This window comes from Chiloscyllium plagiosum, chromosome 31 (genome assembly GCF_004010195.1).
Source record: "Chiloscyllium plagiosum isolate BGI_BamShark_2017 chromosome 31, ASM401019v2, whole genome shotgun sequence".
NCBI classification, from domain to species: domain Eukaryota; kingdom Metazoa; phylum Chordata; class Chondrichthyes; order Orectolobiformes; family Hemiscylliidae; genus Chiloscyllium; species Chiloscyllium plagiosum.
The window spans coordinates 30,242,478-30,255,245 of NC_057740.1; the positions used below are offsets into that span (position 1 = coordinate 30,242,478).

General features: G+C 37.7%; 1 protein-coding gene across 3 annotated transcripts in view; it reads right to left on the reverse strand.

Moving 5' to 3' along the window:
* Window positions 1–445: 445 nt before the first annotated feature.
* The window catches only part of bsg (basigin), a 32,240-nt gene continuing 19,917 nt past the window's right edge, over window positions 446–12,768 (reverse strand). Inside the window, exons 6-9 of one of the 3 annotated variants that reach the window (XM_043721284.1) lie at window positions 9,557–9,830; window positions 3,778–3,790; window positions 3,600–3,683; window positions 446–2,366 (exon numbers count right to left, since the gene is read on the reverse strand). In XM_043721284.1, the coding sequence (XP_043577219.1) occupies window positions 3,623–3,683; window positions 3,778–3,790; window positions 9,557–9,830 (348 nt within the window). In that variant the 3' untranslated portion in view covers window positions 446–2,366; window positions 3,600–3,622. Of the gene's footprint in view, window positions 2,367–3,575; window positions 3,684–3,777; window positions 3,803–9,556; window positions 9,831–12,768 lie in introns of all 3 variants that reach the window. The other 2 variants (XM_043721282.1, XM_043721283.1) reach the window with 2 other exon arrangements.

Consider the following 12,768-nt stretch of genomic DNA (forward strand, 5'->3'; position numbering starts at 1 on the left):
CAGAAGTACTCTCGCAGACAGCCTTTGAAATCTGAAGAAAGCAATGGGATTGATCAAGCTAGATAAGTTTGAACATGAAATTTCTTCCAGTCATTTATGAAATATGACTATCGAGTATGCAGATCAGAAAATTTAAATAGAGCTTCAGTTTCTGTAGCCTGCAGTGAACTCAGCGATCATTTAAGCAAGGTCCATGATTTATAAAACCGTTACTTAATCAACATAGCATTGTGACTCATGTCCATATAGACAGTGAAGGACAGACATTTCAAATTCAACCTCCAGAAAGTGTGGTCAACCTGCTGAGTTGTCCAGGCCCTATAGTTATAGTTTTGTAATCAGATTTCAAATTTCACATTAAAAGCATTTTTATTCTTTCATCTGAATTGGGGGAAAAAGGATGTTCAAGAAATATTAAAACAAACAGTTTTGCAGATTCAGTTGATAAAATCAAAGGAATTTTTATTGATGTGAATTCTGACAATGGTATCACATACTGCTGAGGCGGTGTGGCAACATGAAAAAGTTTATCAAGTTTCATTTTTAAAGAATTATTATATTTTAGCAGTACAGATTTAGCACAAAAGTTAGTGCATTACATATAGCATGACCAAACATTAGTACAGTGTAATGGCCAAACACCATAAACTAGCCCCCCATCTATACAAAAATGGTACAATCCAAACCAAATATATTTCTAAGGATTTGTCACTCAAGGATTCCAATAAAAGTATAACTCTCAATAATCATACTGTGCCTATCATTTTTAAAGAAATTAATTATGGAACAAGTGTGACTCGAGCAGAATGATTTCAAACTTCGATCAAAGTTGATCCTTCAGAGGGGCATATTTTGAAGGTTAAAAAGGTGAAAGTCACAAAACAACAAAGTGACCATATTAATTGGGCCTTTTCTTTCCTGGACAACAGGACAATAAAATATTGGCAAATCAAGCTCCATCAATATTACCACTAACTGGACAGTAGCAAAACTGTACTATAAATATACTAGCTGCAGTCTATTGGGAATTGCAATCCATAAAACAAGAAACTAGCTTACTCTAAAGATAACATTCTATACATATTCATACCAACAATACTGAGGTGTGGGAGATGACAAACACTTTAAGCTCAAATGAAGAAAAGCAGTCGCAAGTATTTTAAACCCCGCCATCACTTAAATGTCTCAACAGGAAACCAGTACTACAAAGTGAGTCTCTTGGGATGTTTATCATTAGGTGGAAGACAGTCAGCAGAATTTGCAGACTCAAGTTAAATTAAACCAGCAACACACTCGCTCCAAAATGGGTGTTTCCAAATAGATTGCTGGATTCAGACAAGGCAAACTTTGGTGGTTCAAGTCCAAAGTAGAAGCATTATGGAGCCTGGGAACAATCTTGCATGTTCTGGTCCTACAAAATTATACTTGTAGCAACTTTTGAGGGCTTGCAATTCCTGTATGTTGTATTACTGAGCAATGTTTGTGGTATGTGAGCTCTATTTACACAATAGGGCCTTGATTTAAACATAAAATATTTGCCTGATTCTGGTAACCTCCTCAGACCTACAATAAAACCAATAGCAGGAAGCTTAAAAACTATTATGTTTATTCACTTTGATTTTAATTTCCATACCATCCACTTTCCAGACAGGACAAATAAAATGGTCCATCTTAGTTTCAGTTACCTGTAAATATGAAGGTGGGGACTACAGTATTATTCTGTCATTTTAAAAAGTCTCTATTCACGATGATAAACTTGGTTAATGGAAGACTCCTGCAAGCACTGAATTTAAAATATCAAAACAACATTTTCTGAGTAAAGTACCACTATAATAACAGGAACAACCTGAATACATTAGAACAGCACCATACTGTGAACTGCAGAAGCCAATTTTCACTCTAAGCATGCAGAACTGAGACAGCACACCTATTGGACTACATTTAAAAAGTTGGAAGGTGAAACATTTGCATTCACAAATTCCAACTGTATCAAATTAATTATGACAATTTGCAATTGATAGAACTGAATATTAATTATCATTTACATGTAACAGAACACAAATTTCTGTCTAAGAAAAAGCAAATTTTTACCAGGAGCATTTTAGTCCAGTTTATACAGGTTGAATAGGCCTAGAATATGATATACTGTCCCTTTAACCAATTGACTGCTAGTGCCAATGGCATCATACAGTGGGTTGAAAGGTACTAGCAGTTAAATTGTTTAAAATTTAATTTTCTGTAGAGATCCAAATACTTTAGGATCCGAATAGATCAATACTTTTAATCGTGTTGAAGATGACATTCTCTGTGACATCTACAAAACCTGTCCATTCTGTAGTCTTGCTTAAAGTTGCATCGGCTTCTCCCTAGGAAAACAAAAAAAAATTTCAATTCCTTAGATATTTGAATAAATGGCTATAATTAACAGAACACCAAAGATGATGAAAATCTGAGGTAAAAACAGCAATAAGTCAAAAATCCTAGAAATACCCAGGTTAGGCCATACCACCACTAATGGTCAAATTTGAGGCTGATGTGAATCATTTTACGCTCTTGTATTTCTGTATTAAACTGCCATTCACTTCAAGAAAAAGATAAAATAAGTTGCCACCCACCTTTATGATGGCATAATATTTCACTGGAATGGTATACCTATATAAAATATTCATGACATTACTCTTTTCCCACTTAAAATTCTCATTTTCTGAGCAACTAACCTACATAGTTTTTGCCAATGGAACACAACCAAAAGAATCTAGGTGCCCAACTGCTTTTGGTGTTATAACAATAAGCATAAACTCAGCTGTATTACATAAGGTACAAAATCATTGAAACAGTTGTTATACCACTGATCTTTCATAGCATCGAGAGCTAATTAAGCAAAATCACCCTGCATTTAATTATTATTTATCAACCCGTTAGAACAGGTTCTGATATCTCCATGGCAGGTGTGACTTAAATGTGGACTACTGCTCTCAAACTCGAGCCAATTACGGTCCATGAGAATTTTAATCAATGCAGTGAACGGAAACAGTAACAAGAAACCTTTAACAAAATATCACAGTCAACATGAAGTCCTCTATACAGATCATTTGTAACATACTTTCCTAAACACACTTCTCATCAGGATAGTACCATAATCCTTGTGCTGACTCACGTTTGTCCCTCAATCAAATTCAAAGTAAATTATCTAGTCAATGACATTACTGACTGCCATTTTTTCTTAAAACTGGTGCCTGCAAGGCACTTTGGGACATTCTGTGGGCATGTAAGGCACTATGTAAATACAAGACATGTCCATTTTAAAAACATTATGCGCTAGTATTCATTTGGTTATTCATAAAACATTTAACACACGCTAGGTTTTAGGTCAGTAGGTGCCAATCTGCCTTGTTATGCTCCATATACAATTGACAAAAATGGTTAAAACAAAAGAAAAATGCAGGCTGCATTGTGGAGTGCCTTTTTATGAAGGTATCTAAAAATAATTATCGGCACGCAAATAAAGGTGAATGACTCGCATTAGGAACTTGGTGAGACAGGGAACAGTTCACATGAGTCAGCAAAGACTTAACTATTTAATGGAAGTCTCTCCTGACCTTTCCTGAAGGATGAAACCAAATCAGTTGGAGTTTCGCTGTCTGATATTTTTATCCTTATGATTCATGGATGCATTACTTTTCCTACAGGTGAAAGAATAAAATTCAGTTATAAGATATTTGCAATAGCTAATGTAAAAACAGATTTTTAAGTATGAAATTATTTGGACAAACTTACAAGGGTGCAGATCCTTGTTCGTCATCTGGTTATCAAATCAGCATGCAAACAAAAAATAAACAAGTATTAGTAAGGCTATATGAACGTCTTTAATGAATTCACAGTTAACATTTTATTTTGTCATTCAAGTTCTTAATATGAAATTTTTGTTCAGCTTTGTAACAAATGTTACTCTGGTCAAGAGTGTTGGTCTTTAGACCCTAGACAAAGGTACCTCAACACCATAATGTGGCAGACTATCAGCAGTTCTTGGTGTTGAAGCTACAGAATAAACCACTAACATTGAAAGACAGAACAATTCCAGAAAGAGGCCAACGTCACTGTATCGTGGCATATCACCTGTCGAGACAGTATTGAAACCAGCATTTAGCATTTGCTTTGCTAGGTTCCCTAGAAATTGCAGGGATTTTTCATTGCTTTCTCAAGGTCCTCAGCAAACCAAATGACAACACTGCACCTTAATTTCATAATGCACCATTTGAGAAGTTACCTTCAGGTGTCAGGTGTCAGCAATGTTTATTGCTGTAAGGGATTATATTCCCTAAAAACAGATGATTTCCCATTGGAATATGCCTTGCCATTGCAGCTGTGATTTGTGGTTTTCAAACCTACTACCTTAAACCTGTAAGCAAAAAAAGCAGCAATTTCTTACTCCTAAAACCAGCACTAAAATAGGCAGAACTCTAAAATTAGCACCAGAGTACGGCTGCGAATCAGCAGCAGCCTTGTGTTGTTGGCAAGCTGTTTAGCAGTGCTCATCCTAAATGAGGTACAAGTTTAGGCTCAAGGTCTTGGAAATGCACTTTTTGTTTGAATTACAATGTTGACTTAGTTATTTTTTAAACCAATTTCCAATGACAATGATTTGGAGACAGTCTGTGATTATGTGAATGCACCTTTTGCCTAATCCTGTTTGCTTCCATTTTAGCAGTACTGTAAATCGAAAAACTGTTACTGACAAAAGCTGATTATAGTTACATACAAAAACACAACTAAATAAATGCATTGCCATAGGGTTATGATTTGGAGATGCCAGTGTTGGACTGGGGCATACAAAGTTAAAAATCACAACACCAGGTTATAGCCCAACAGGTTTAATTGGAAGCACATTAGCTTTATGAGCGGCGCTCCAAAAGGTTGTGTGCTTCCAATTGGGCTATAACCTGGTGTTGAGAGATTTTTAACTTTGTATGTTGTAGGGTTAGTCTTAGATGTTTTCCTAGCTATAGAATAATTTTAATTCAGAAAGGGACATGCTTTGGCTAAAATAATTTATATGCAGAGTAACTACCAAATATGAAACTTACTTTACCAAACAGATAGATTGGGATGGGGAGAGGGAAGGGGGAGGTATAATTTCTGCAGTATTTAAAGAGCTATGTGGAAAGTGCAGAAAGTGTGATTGATTGGATAGCTTGACCAAAGAATACACAAAGGAATAACAGGCTGACTGGACTCATTCTATCTTGTATCATTCTATGAATCCATCATTCCCATATTCCTGTGGGAACGAAGGTACTGGTGAAAAATTATGTCTTCCATTCTCCCATCCAAACAAATTTTCCCCTGATCTTACCATAACATTTTCTTTATACTTACGTTATATGCAGTTATTTATGTTCGCAAGTGGAGTAGTAATCAATGCAGTAATATTATAATTTGTGACATTTGGTTTACAAAATTAAAGCCCTCAGAGGACTTTACCATGAAGTTCATAAAATAGAAAACATTTGCCATCTGTAGGTCATGGTGCAGTGCTCTATGACTAATGGAATGTGTTAATCAAAAAACCTAAATGACACGCAGTATTCGGTTCTATTTTGAATATAAATAAAATAGTATAGGATGCAAGGACATTTACAAGTATCCTTATGCCTGATGTTATGACTTTGGATACTTGTTATATTCGATATTACCCATTCATAATCGATCATTCTTCAATTTTAGAATGACTTGCTGAGAAGCAAACATAGTTAAGCATGATATGTGGCTTTACAGCATTCTGAAGTGACAGCTAAAGGCCATGTTGAACCAGCAATTTGTTCGATTTACAGTAACTTAATGCTAAACATATCAAAAGCACAACAGCGCAGTGACGTCAGGAACCTGAATTCTGAGCGACTCAGGTAATAAAGTATGTCGCTTCAGACTGACATGCATTTTATTCCACTTACCATAGGATATGAACCAGCAGCACATGAGAGAGAAAATATTTTTCATCAAGGAATAGCATTTTGCTTCAAATGCTTAGAGAGAGACCTTGTACTTAACTAACAGCAAGTGAACAGAAGCTTTAAAATGTCAGTGCTCCAGTGTTTTAATTGCCATACTCTCTTAACCAAATAGCTTAGGGTTGAAATTTGTCATAAACAGGAACACAAAGCAGGTTTATAACCAACAACCAATCTATTTTACATTATGTCCAATTTTAATTTCTACTACAATTTGATGGAAACAAAACAGTGCTACGAAAATGAAAACAAGAAACTAGTTTCTATGACGCAGTTTCTCTCTTTTGGTGAAGGTCAATTTCATTCTCGACTCACGTGTCCTAAAATAGCAGAACCACAGAGGTAAGCAAATTCTAGTGCCTCTACTTGTTGAGCAGCAAACATTTAGTTCTGTACATTATATAATAAATGTTAGAAGTACATAAACAGAAAGTGAAGAAACTTAGCAGATTGGCAGCACTTGCAGAGAGAAAACAGTTAATGTTTCAAGTCCAGTGACCCTCCTTTTCTGAAGAGAATGCTTGCTGGACTGGAAACATTAATACCTTTCTGACCACAGATGCTACCAAACCTGCTGAGGACCTCTAGCAATTTCTGTTTTGCTTCAGATTTCCAGCATCTGGAGTTCTGTATTCATTCTGAAGTTCTCTGTACTGTATTTTGAATCAAAAAAACCTTAATCAAAGCAAACCATGCAGATTGTTGCAACCAAAATGTCTCTTCACTGAAATTAAAGATGTGCAGATCATCAGAATTATGTTTTGACAATTATTTTGATTTAATGGGTGTGGGAAGTGTTTCCTGAGGCTTGAAGAAATTGGGAAATTAAAGGATTGCTGCATGGCATAGGTCAATGCTTCCTCAGGTCAGATGGAAGTGTGCTTCTCCTCTGTTTGTTTCTCAAGCTAATCTATTAGTTGGCTGACTCAAACATCACCCCACCATCATGACTTCTCCCACTGCAGCCTTCCTGACCCAGTCTCAATATTGTCAGCAAAAAAGAATATAATGGTTTAATTAAAAACAGTTCAATTGTTATCCCAGGAGTTGGCATGGGCCTCACACCATCCTTGTAGCTACAGCGGTGACTATATTCAGTTCGAGTAATTGAAAAGTGCACAAACCCTTACTAACATTGCAAATCTAAACTTTCAGACATTCAACAATAGAAAAAACACTGGACTCATTGTATCAATGTACTGCACTACTTTTAACAGTTATTTCATTGTGTATTTACAATGCATTTACTATAAGGTTAGATATTGTGTAAGGGGAGAGACAAGCAAGGCATGGTCAATTTATCTGAAACCAGATTTCAATTCACTTCTCATGCTGTGGTATATGCCCAAGTCCATGCCATTACATTACCTACTTAGTGGCTAACTAGCTAGTCCAATTGAAGACCAATGCACGAATAATAAACACATGGATGACATGGTGTTGTATAAACTATGTCCTGCAATGTGAATAAGATCTCTCTTACTTGCTGTACAATCAGAAGAAAATATGTTGGAACTTTCAATCTTATTCGATCAATTTTCTTTTCTTAGAGAATCTGGATTTTATACATCCTACTCTAACGAAAGGTTTCATACAAACCATTAACTTTTATTTTATCTTTAAATACCAACCAGTCAGATGTGCATTTCCAGCACTTTGGTTTTATTTTAACAATGATTTCTGGTCAAATCAGATCCCACTGAACAGAAATTAACATTTTGGTCAAATTAAGTGACCAGCTCGTACACATAATAAAATGACAAATACACATTTTCCATCTATAATTCACTGAAAATTAAAACAGAATCAAAGGGTAGCAACATTAAATTTGATAATTACTTTTGGAAGCTTACATGTACCTTAGTTATGTAGCAATGTCAAAACCTTGCAAGCATAATGAAAAGAATACCTAGAATACTGGGTTAAAGGAGAGCTCTATGACAACTTCATAACAGCACTTCCACTTCTAACTAAATTCTCCTGCAATTCATATCCTGAAGTGTGTCATTCCCCTCGACCTTTATGATGCTCCTTAAAACCAACCCCACTGATCACATTTACAGTCACCTGCCCTTACATCCCCCAGGCTCTCCAATGAATTTTCCAATTACACATCTTGTAAAATGAATGGACTGTTCCAAGTCAAAGGGAACGTGTACATGCTGTTTCAGCTTCAATGGAAAATAAAAATCTAATTACGTTCTAGGACTCTGACAAAGAAATAAGATAGAAAAGTTACTGTAATTCCGACAGCTGTGGAGCAATTCTACCTGAGAATTCTTTTAATGCTCCATTTTCATGTAATGTCTAGCTAGCCGGAGTCTGACCCTGATCTCTACAATACCATAAATTGTTGAAGACCAAAGACAAGTCAAATGTGTGAACAATAAATATGAGAGACTGATTCCTCTCAAGCAGTCCAAGTGTTATAATTAAGAAACAAATCAGACAATTTCTAAAAATCTTAGGATCATGTCCTTGCCAGAATTTGAATCTTGCGATTTTTCAGGGAAAAAGAAATTGGAACCTTACTTCAGTAAATAGGAGACATGAAATCAAGTGAATACATTTCTAGGTGGTACCACGGGTTATTTGAGTCAAAGCAGAGAAAATGACCAACATGTCACAATCCAATAACTAACCTAACATGCTGCCAATATACCATCTAGCCAAATTATTCTGCTAAGTCATTTTGAATTAACAATTAAAACTGAATGTATAGCAATTTATAGAAATGTCCAAATTTTAGTCAACCAGAATTGAGACTACTGCAGGATGTTTCATCTTGCTTGCTACTTACCCTACCGTAAGTTGTGCTGTTACAAGCAAAACATGGTATTTCAAAAACCGAGCGACTGAGCAGCAAAACAGAAGGAAGGAGATTGCAGTTGTAACAATGTTTTGGGCACTCAATGTTCTCCTCCTTAATGGTCAAGGCATCATAGGTTCATTCCCAGCATGTTCCTACTGTTATATAATTTCTAGCATCATTTAGTGGTATGAAAGCCAACAAGAATGAAACAGAAATTCAGTGCATATCTTCAGTACTAGCTAGCTTTTTGAGAAACTCCGTTCATAAATGAAATCAAATGCACTTTTAGTTAACTGTGCACCAGTTTCTTCCCCCAAGCCATCAGACTCCTTAACATTGTATGGTCACATTCTATCCTATTTGCAATTCTTTGCACGACTTTTCGAATTGCTGCTAAAACAATGGTTTATTAATGATCGTTCATTATTAAACTGTGAGTTGTCTACCACTGTGCCTATTGTTTTGTGTCAGAAATTATTGTGCTGCCTTGTGTTGCACTTTTCTTATACACTTTATGCTGCCTGTATATATGACTGTACTCTCGAGTAATTTGTGTTTTACATGTAGCACCTTGGTCCTGGAAGAACACTGCTGTGTTTTTACTGTATCAGTTATATATGGTAGAAATGGCAAATACAGCTATACTCTTGACTCTGGTAAGGATTAAGTTTTAAATTTCGAGAGAGCAGAAGATCATGTATATCAAAAGTGATCAAAAGGTCTATTGTTAACTTACCATCTGAAATTTCATCAGGCTTTCTCCTTTTCTCATAAATGAAGATAATTGCAACAAGCACAATCACCTCTGCAACGATTCCCAAAAAGGGCCAGAGAGCAGCTAAACGGCCACGAACTCGAAGGTGAATGGTTACCGCTCGGGTGCCAATCTCATTGGTTGCATTACAAACATAATATCCTTGGTCTTCCTCAATAGTCAGAGAACGGATGTGCAACTGTGTCTCATGTGCTGTATTCTTGATTTCAAATTTTGTTGTTGTATTGGTAATTACCTACATTAGAAACAAACATTCCTTTAAAACATTAATTTCAAATCGCAAGCAGTAATCAAATATTCACAATATTCTCAATGCTAATAAAACACTTCCATATATATTAAGACACATCAGGTTTTCAAATATATCATGGTTTCAAATGGTGGATGTCTGCTTTTTAAGTGATGATGTTTTTTATTCATTCACTGGATGTGAGTACCACAGTTGGGCCAGCATTTATTATCCAATTGTTGTTGCCCTCATGAAAGTAGTGGTGACCTGGCTCCCCGAACTGTTGCTGTCCATTTGGTGAAGGTAGACCCACAATGCTATTTGGAGGTAGCTATAGGTTCTTCACAACAAAAGTGAAGAAAGAGACAAATTATTTCCAAATCAGGATGGCAAGTGGCTTACAGTGAACTTATAGCCGGTGGGGTTTCCATATATCTGCCATTCTTGCCCTTATTGCTGGTGGCATTCTTCAGAAGGGGCTGTCTAATAAGTCTTGGCGAATTTCACAGTGCATCTTGCAGATGATACACACTGCTGATATTCAGTGGAGGAAGTGAACATTTGTGGACAGTGTTCAATAAATGGGCTCTCTCCTGGATGGTGTCAAGCTGGAAACATCCTCCTTTCTCACCTTACAATGAAAGGGAAGGTCACTGATGTAAGCAGCTGAACATGGCTGGATTGAGGACACTACCCTGATGAACACCTGCAGGAAGTCTCATATAGCTGGGAATATATCTCTCCAATGACCACAATCATCTTTATTTTAGCTAGATATGACCAGCTTTTCACCCTCACCACTGCTAAATGCCACAGGCTCTAGGGTTTTGTTCAGGCACCTTGTGATCCACCTCCTCTGGAATGCAACTTTTATGTCCACATTTGAACCAACGCTGTAGTGCAGTCAGGAGCTAAGTGATCTGGTGGAGTCCAAACTGAGCAATAACGAGCAGATCACTGCAAAGTAATTGCTGCTTGTTAGCACTTCATAATACCATCTATCACTTTTCTGATGATAGAGATAGGATGACTGGATGGAAACTAGCAGTGTTGGAGTTATCGCGATCTGTGTGTACAGGAAATTCCACATTGTTGCGCAGATGTCAATGTTGTAGCTGTATTAGAATAGTTGGCTAGAGGGACAGCAGGCTCTGGAGTGCATGTCCTCAGCACCACTGCCTAAATGTTGTTAGGCCCATAGCCATAGAACCTCCAGCTGTTTCTTGATATGTGGAATGAATAGAATTTGCTGAAGACTAGCCTCCAGAGATGCCCAATATCACAGATGAGGCAGAGATAGATCAACCACCCAGCAATGCTGGTTGAAGATTTTTGCAAATGCTTCAGAGCCTTCTCTTTTCCACTGATGGCTGGACATCTCCAATAGAGTATGGGGATATTTGTGGAGTCCTGTCCTCCAGTCAGTTGTTTAATATCCCACCACCATTCACAATAGGATGTGTCAGGACTTCAGAGCTTAGATCAGATCTCTTGGTGGTAGAATAACTTAGACTTAGTTATCAGTCACTTCTTATACTGCTTGGCCCACCAATCTTTTTTTCAAGCTTCAATAAGTGGACATGTCATTTTTAGAATGTCCTTCTGCATTCTTCATTGAAACAAGATTTTGAGGGGACTTGAATATAAAAGCAGAAATGTACCTCTCTGAGGCTGTAGAAGGCTCTAGTCAGGCCACATTTGGAGTAGTGTGCACAGTTTTGGGCCCCATATCTCTGGAAGGATGTACTGGCTCCGTCATTTTTAGAATGTCCTTCTGCATTCTTCATTGAAACAAGATTTTGAGGGGACTTGAATATAAAAGCAGAAATGTACCTCTCGGAGGCTGTAGAAGGCTCTAGTCAGGCCACATTTGGAGTTGAAACTTTATTGCTGGAACAGCACAGCAGGTCAGGCAGCATCCAGGGAGGAATGAAAAGTTTAACATATGAGGAACATTCGAGGACTCTGGGTTTACACGATGGAGTTTAGAAGGATATTGGGGGGGGGGGGGGGGAAATATAATTGAAACATACAGAATACGGAATGGCCTGGACAGAGTAGCTATTGGGAAGATGATTCTATTCGTAGGATAGACCAGGACCCGAGGGGACAGCGTTCGAGTAACGGGAACACCTTTTAGAATGGAGATAAGGAGAATCTTCTTCAGCCAGAGTGGTGAATCTATGAAATTCACTACCACAGAAGGTTGTGGAGGCCAGCTCAGCGGAGTATATTTAAGACTGAGATAGATAGGTTCTTGAGCACCAAGAGCATCAAAGGTGCTGGGGAGAAAGAGGATGAGAAACTTATTATCAGCCATGATTGAATGGCTGACCAAGCTCGATGGACAAAATGGCCTAATTTCTGCTATGTCTTATGGTAGCGGCTATGTCCTTTAGGACTTGACCACTTTGGTCAGTAGTGGGCCTGCCGAGCTACTTTTAGTAACTGACTGGTCACCTAACCAAGGTACGTTCTGTTCCCTTGTCACCCTCAGTGCTTCCTCCATGTGGACACAGACTCGACGCAAGGCTGGGTTTTCACAAGGTGTCGAGTGAACATTCAGGACTTCCTGGACAACTCCCTCCTGACTATTTATCACTTTGCTCCCATCTCTGCTGAACCTTTCCTGTTAGTGGTACATGTCATACCACAGAAAGATGATCGCATTTTGACCAGCTGTTATATAGATCTCCCAATTTCGGAATTAGCTCCCAGACATCAATGAGGAGAATTCTCAAGTGTTGGCAAGGCTGAATTTGCCATTTTGTCTTCCATAGAATCCAGACAGTGTGGGAGCAGGCCATTTGGCCCAACGACTCTCTGAAGAGCATCCTACCCACACCTCCTCACTCCCCCACCCCCACCTACATTTCCAATGGCTAATCCATCTAGCCTGCACATACTTGGACACAATGGAGAATTTAGCACTGCCAATCCACCT